The 7,595-nt window shown below is 37.3% G+C and overlaps 1 protein-coding gene across 1 annotated transcript in view; it reads left to right on the top strand.

Moving 5' to 3' along the window:
• The first annotated feature begins 2,938 nt into the window (after positions 1-2,938).
• The window catches only part of LOC107653316 (LIM/homeobox protein Lhx3-like), a 7,698-nt gene continuing 3,041 nt past the window's right edge, over positions 2,939-7,595 (top strand). The window contains exons 1-4 of the mRNA XM_016440002.1: positions 2,939-3,036; positions 5,116-5,287; positions 5,377-5,579; positions 6,966-7,117. Coding sequence (XP_016295488.1) covers positions 2,994-3,036; positions 5,116-5,287; positions 5,377-5,579; positions 6,966-7,117 — 570 coding nt within the window. The 5' untranslated portion in view covers positions 2,939-2,993. The remainder of the gene's footprint in view (positions 3,037-5,115; positions 5,288-5,376; positions 5,580-6,965; positions 7,118-7,595) is intronic.

Genomic DNA, 7,595 nt, shown 5'->3' with positions numbered 1-7,595 from the left:
TTTGCCTCCCCTGTCTCGTTGAAAGCCTTACTCTGTACAAGCAGATGGGAAGTCACTGAAAGCAGTGGGTCAGAGAGCATGTGTGGCTATTATTTGGGTCATTTCTGGTATGCAGTATTTGGACTCTGTAACTTTTTAAAAATGTATTTTTATTTTTTGTATTTATATATATTTTTTTTTTTTTTATTTTTTATTTTATTTTTTTTTTATTTTTTTTTTATCTCCTATTAGTTTATTTTCATTTGCGTCAGAATGTTGTTAGAACATCCGGGATCAAGCTGTCAAAATGCTGGGAATTACACCAGATACAGTTCGAGTCAAGGTAAGCGAGCTATTCCTCTAGATTAGTTTAACGCAGATTCCTTTGTGCTGTTTAATATGGAAATCGACTAGAAAACTGACAAGCGCCCAATGAGCTTTGACATGTCCTCGAAAACACAAGAGCAACAATCCGCCGGTACTTCTTTACAAAATATATAGGCTACTATTAAATCCTGTAATATTTATCATATACGCGTCGTAGATGGCCTGTTTGAGTGGAAATTGTAAATGCATTTTATCTCTCACTCAAAGACGGAGAAATGTTCTTATGCACTACATAATAAATTAACTTTAATATGTTTACTTAATAAGTACAGCCTAATGTCATTGGAGATCCTATTTAAGACCCTGAAAGAATTTTATTCCCGACTTCTTTAAATGTCAGTATTAGTGCATTCGAAATTATACGAAAAGCTTAGGCTAGTAGCCTATTACACATCTACATGTAACTCATTTTAACGTCTGCAGTACCGTTTGCTTCAGCTCAAGAGCCCTACACCGCTAAAGCGGTTAAGGCGAAGTAAATGGCTCTTCGCTGAACCTCATGAACCCTTCTGAAGAGTGTTGAAGCGTTGCTCTGGAGGTCAAGGGTTTCTGAAGTTTCTGCATTAGAGACATACATTCACATGCACGTAATACTGATAGTCTTGAAAAAGTCGTCTTTTTCGACAAATTAAACACTGTTACTGCTCCGAACATTCGCCTGTCGGACGCCGTATGAATATGTAATAAGCAACATTGTTAGCGCGTGGAACAGATGTGAAGCGCACTCGCTCACGGTTGTCATGAGAGACCCAAGAGCGGACCGAAGCTCCGTCCGCGAGACCAGCAGGTATCGGGTTTCCCTCAACAGGTGCAGCACCTGAACCAGAGGAGACCCGGTTTAGGGCTGTTCTGGAGAGTTGAACCTGGAGTATAATATTAATGTGTTTTCTCAACACATTCTGCCTTTGAGACACGAGAGGCTTGGGTTTCTTTAATAACACTGTTTTACAATTGTCATGTTACACATATGTTGATAATTATTAATTAGGCTATTATAGTAACAATACGTAGCCTAAGTATTAGCAGCTCTACAAATTAATTGTTCGGTAACTACAAGTTGTCCCTTAGGCCTATGTACCTACATAAGCAGTAAAATTGTCACTATCAAATATAGCAACCTTTAAAAAATATTTAAAAAATAATAAAATAAAACAAGTGATGTTGTTATAGAGCTGTCAAAATTACGTGGTCAAAAATTGTTGCCAAAAAAAATCGCGCTTTTCAGTCGTGAGATTTTGTTACATCAAAGGTGAACAGGTCAATATGACATAAAAATTATAAATCTGAAAGTAAGGAGGAACATTGCGGCACCTATGTGCTTCATAAAGTGTGGAAATCCAAGCACATGTGGCATTGATTTTGAGTTTATCATGCGGCGGCCGCAGTGCCACTAAAGCTGATTTCCCCAGACACAGCAGATCAGTGTCGATAACATTCATCTGGAGCTTGAGCAGCTCGATCAGCATTTCACACAACTGTCCTCTCTTTCCTACAGCAAACAGTTGTCTGACCCAAATCGATGTAGAGAAATTGAATGATCTGGATTGAAAAGTTCACAGTTTATGTGCATCTCAAAGGGACATGGTTCATTTTCGCTTTGTAGAAGCCAAAGCATTGCGCCAAACTTACAGGTTGATAAAAAGTGCATTGGTCAGAAACAGATTCATTTGTAGGCCTATTGTTTGCGTTGACATCATGTGAAAAACTTTCTACAACTGGGCATTGTAATAATTAATTCGCTTTGAAATGTGCATTTATTACGGCTATTTAAGTTTAGTAGGCTATCTGTTTGCATCGGTGTCAAGATTTCTTGTCCATCAAAAGTAGATACAACTGTATCATTCAAGAAATCAACAAATAAGAAGCGGAGAAATTGTTTGTTTTAAGTTACGCCAACTTCATCGTGTATGTCTATCGAAAATAATTCAGACACTGATGTTTACCCTAATTAGACTTTTTACTTTTAAGTAAACAGCTAAATGCATTAGAAATGTGTCAGTACGCATATTTCTAGCCTTTCTTGTGTATTCGCATGTTTCTTCTTTAATTGCAAATATAGTGGGTGTATTTTGCCAGTATGCTTTACGCACTGTTACAGGGTGTATTTTGAATACTTCAGATCTAGATCAAGATGGGGATTTGACAGGTGCGCATGTTTGTGTGATGGACACACACCTGCTTTTGGGAAACACAGTCGCCATTGTTCACAACTAATGAGGGCATCATATGACACATTTATGGAAAATAGCGTGAAGAATATGTGTGTGTCTCTCGCGCAAAAGTACTAAAAGGATTATGTGGGCAGTGAATATTTTGTGGACGTTTCTCACAGAAACTCCGTGAGGCTGTTGTGCTGGTTTTGTCCAGGTGATGCTCATCTGTTTTATCAGTCACCAGAGTAACGGGGCGGCGTTTCTATTGCGCATCAAGAGCCACAAGACGCAGAAAGTCGCCGCGCAATGGATGTGTTTCTGGCACGCGCGCGTCTTCTGCCAATTGTGCGCTACATATAACGCTTAGATAGTTATATTATCGCACGCGTTTTGTCTTTCTTTATCGGAATAATGAAAATGGAGCAGAATAAGGCTCGGGATTCGCCGAAAGAGCCGTCCTCTCATCACACGGAGATGCTGCTGGCTTTACTCACGCAGAGAGAGGAGTTACGGAAAGGTACAGCCGACATCAGAGCACGGAAGAAACTTACAGATCAATTCAGATCTAGAAAAATATGAAGCACCTCAGAGCATTAGTCCAATCTTGCGTGAGTTGCACATTTGGTGAAAGCTTGTAATTTAATTATCCTTACATTTAAAAAAAAAATGCATTTTAGGTGACTGTTGTTTAATGCTCTTTGTGTTTAATTTTAACAGATGATTTGTAATTGTGGAGTAGATCTTTTCTCAGTAGAGTTGATTTCTCCTGCATGCGTAACGCTTTTTGTGCCGCTCTAATGCTCTGGATTAGGAGTGATTGTGTTTCTGTGGGATTAAATCTTAAACAGCGGCTCACAACAACATAAGTCTGCGTCTTTCTGTTTCCAAAAATCGGCAACATTTCCCATTTTGGACTTTGACGCGCATGAAAGATATTAAGGTGCAAAATCGGGGTTTGATCATTCGCGTCTAGGTGGAAAGTCCTTGGTGTACAAATAGGCTACATTTTAGAAATAAAACGAAAACATTACAGTGTGTTGAGAAATAAGGACAATTTCCCCGAAACAGCCGGTCATTCTGAGTGAAGGCTGCAGGAGGACAGAAACTATTTCAGACGCTATGTTTGAACGAAAAATTTGAGATTTCTGCCCTTATAGACTAATAATTAGAGCTGTAGGTTGATTGAATAATTGATAGGTACTCGTGCACCTGTTCATGACGTGTGTGTTGATGTCAGAGAAGCAGCTACACGCTCAAAGACACTTGATTTGCCAGATAAAACGCGCCTCGGCCTTATTTATTGAATTGTTATTGTTATTAATAAGAAAAATTCGAGGAGTGAGTGGATCGTGGTTTCATTTAATTTTAATCAGAATTTGACCAAATTTGTTAGAGCATAGAAGATGTAATCAAATGTGTGTTTTCTGGATATTTATGACAGTCATATGGGTACAGCGAACTGTTAAGGACACCCACAGAGCAAGCGGGTTCTCGAAATTGAGCATTTAGCTACTCATCAACATAAGCACATGAAAACTGCTGTTTTGAGGACAACGTAAATAATAATAATAATAATAATAATAGTGTGTAGCTATTTATTGTTATTGTTATATTTGTTCATGTAGTTGATTTTATTTTATGTGCTTTATGTACCTGTGTAATGGAAAGGGTGTTGCTTTTTATTCAAGTCTTTATACAAGCTTTTTAAACAAAGACAGACTTAAGATTTACATCATAAATACTTAAGTGCACAATACTAAATTAACACATTAAAATTATCCGTTTTACGTTGTTAAAGAGAATGTTTACTTTAATAAAAGCTCGTCTGTTTACCGGTGTAGTTTACTGTGACCTTGAATTGCATTGTGATTTATCACAAGACTGTGCTTACATGCTGTAATATTGTATAATAATAATAATAATAATAATAAATATAAATAATATAATATACATATAATAATATAAAATACATATACGCCTATAAATCCTATGTAAACAAGTAATTGTTAACTGTGATGTTACTTTATTGCACAAACTTTGCATAGATGATAGCACGAAAGACCATTTAACAAAAATAAATATATAAGCAAACAAACAAATAAATAAACCTAATGAGTGAGCATGACCCGGGACTCTACTAAAACAGTTCACACTTCAACGCCCCCTCCAATGTTCAAACCAAAACTACGCCCTTGACAATACAGCAAAGAATTCGAATTCGAATTATTAATCATTTAATAATAATAGTAATAATAATAATAATTAGTATTACGCTTAAATGATCTCTCTCTCTCTCTCTATATATATATATATATATATATATTGTAATTTGTAATATTAATGGATATGTTTAGTAAATAAAACCACACTGAAAAACAAATTAAATGCATATCATAATCAAAGCACGAATGAAAGCGGCGTTCATCACTTAAATAAAGCGAAATTACTCGGTCAGGGCAACAAACAGCCGTCATCTTTTGCATGTTTTGTCTTTTTTAATTTAACTTTTTTTTTTATTCGCAAAAAGGTTAATGATGCATTTCATTCTGACACAGTATTTGATATTAACCGCTTTCTTGTTTTTTTCTACTTGCAGATATTCCCGTTTGCGCAGGCTGTAACCAGCACATAGTCGATCGTTTTATCCTGAAGGTTTTGGATCGACACTGGCACAGCAAGTGTCTGAAATGCAGCGACTGTCAGTCTCAGCTGGCCGACAAATGCTTCAGTCGAGGCGACAGTGTCTACTGCAAAGACGACTTCTTCAAGTCAGTCCTTCTTCAGCACTTGTTTCATATCGTTCACACTCACGCTTCGGGTGCCATTTGACCGGTGTTTGACCGTATTTTGCCTGCAGGAGATTCGGGACCAAGTGCGCTGCGTGTCAGCAGGGCATCCCGCCGACACAGGTGGTCCGGAGGGCGCAGGACTTCGTGTATCACCTGCACTGCTTCGCCTGTGTCGTATGTAAGAGGCAGCTGGCCACAGGTGACGAGTATTACCTGATGGAGGACAGTCGACTGGTGTGTAAAGCTGATTATGAGACCGCCAAACAGAGAGGTACGTGCACACGCGACACCTTTGTTTATTCAGCAGATGTTTATTTTTGTAAGAGAAAATCAGAGACGTTAGGCTACCCAAAGCGCAGTTTTGTATGAGCAGGCACAGTTGCCTAAGTCTTCATTGTTTTACTTCTTTCATTCGATGACCTCACATTGATTGGCCGCTTTTAACTCTGAGCTTAATCTCGCTGGTCGTGGGCTCGTCCATAAACATTTGACCCGGCTCAGGTAATTGCGAACTCGCCAGCCTCCAAATCGATAAGTGCCAACGCCGTACAGAAGCGTTCTAGTGAGCGCTGTACACACGCACTAGAACTGATCTATGGAGCCAGAGAGACACAATCTGCATTCAGGGCAGTTTTCAGACAGATTCAGCGTTTTAATACTGGACAAATCGGACCGCGTAGTGATTTATTTGGAAATGGAGTCTGGAAAGGCCTTTAGTGTCATCCGTTGAGTCGATAAACTCACGTTACACAGCTCATCACTGAATATGTGCGTTCTAAATGTTCAAAACATGCGTTTCGGTTGACATCCATAGAATAGAATAGAATAGAATAGAATAGACATTTAAAAATAAAGGCTCCAAAAGGGGGTATTCGCAACAGTGCCACAGAAGAACAATTTTTGGTTCCCCAAAGAACCTTTTAACTTAAAAATAATATTTTTTTTTCTTATTGTGAAAACATAAAGAACATTTAGTGCAAAAGAAAGATGCATGGATGTTAAAGGTTCTTCATAGAACCATCTATGAAAATAAAGAACTTATTTAAAGAATAGAAAACGGCCATTTTTAGAATAGAATGGAATGGATGATAAAACGAGCATACATCTCGAAATGAGAATAGATTCTAATGTCTATAAGAAATAAATTCGTTTGTTAACTTAAAATATGTTTCTTATATTACAGAGACGGAACGCTCGTTGTGAATTATTTAGGAAAGGGGTCTGGAAGAGACCCTGAGCATCATTCGTTGAGCAGATAAACTTACATTACACTGAATAACTGCATTCTAAATGTTTAATACAGGCCTTCAGTGCCTTCACCTCACCGACGCTCAGATTCGAATAGAATAGAACGTATAATGTGCAATTGTTTCTGTAAAGATATTATAACTTGACTAGCATTCGTTTAACCTAATTTAAATAATAATAATAATAATAATATAGTTTTGACTGGAATAAATTTAGACATTATTTGAAATGCGTTTACATTTGTAACCTTAAAGAATAGAATAGAATAGAATAGAATAGAATACATAGTCATACTTTAAGAAGAGTATGCCTTAATGATGCCGTATCAATTAACATAAAGGTGTAGCCTGATTGTAGAATTAGAAATAAATTCGTTTTTATAAATCAAAATATGTTTCTTATATTACAGAGGCGGATTCGACAGCAAAACGCCCGCGCACAACAATCACCGCCAAACAGCTGGAGACTCTGAAGAACGCGTATAATAACTCCCCGAAACCCGCGCGCCACGTACGGGAGCAGCTGTCGTCGGAGACCGGTCTCGACATGCGGGTGGTGCAGGTAACAGCTACATCTACATCACACCTACAGCGCATTCTCAACACAACAAATGTGCAATATAACAGAACTACACCGCAAAAACGCGCGGTTATTTATCTCACCCTTAAAAATGCAACTTTCTGCGTGACATTAAATAATAGATTTGAATTGAATAAAAAAAGATAATAGCCTAAATGTTACCACACTAAGCACATTTGTGTAGGTTCACTGACAATGAAGTTAACTGAAATTAAAACACTAAATGAAAAATTGTCATTAATAATACTAAAGAAAAAAAACATATAGCATATAAAACGCCTAGCCCAGCTGACTGCGACTTGGACGTATAAAATTATAATATTCATAGGATATCCAATATGCAATATGTAATTGTTCCCTGTAATATTTTCACGCTATTATTCACAAAAAAAATGTAACGTATCATCTATTTACATATATATAGATATATACATAATAAATATACACAGTACACATACAC

Source organism: Sinocyclocheilus anshuiensis, unplaced genomic scaffold (assembly GCF_001515605.1).
Source record: "Sinocyclocheilus anshuiensis isolate Anshui unplaced genomic scaffold, SAMN03320099.WGS_v1.1 scaffold117, whole genome shotgun sequence".
In the NCBI taxonomy this organism is placed as follows: Eukaryota; Metazoa; Chordata; class Actinopteri; order Cypriniformes; family Cyprinidae; genus Sinocyclocheilus; species Sinocyclocheilus anshuiensis.
This window is presented reverse-complemented; position numbering and strand designations above follow the sequence as displayed.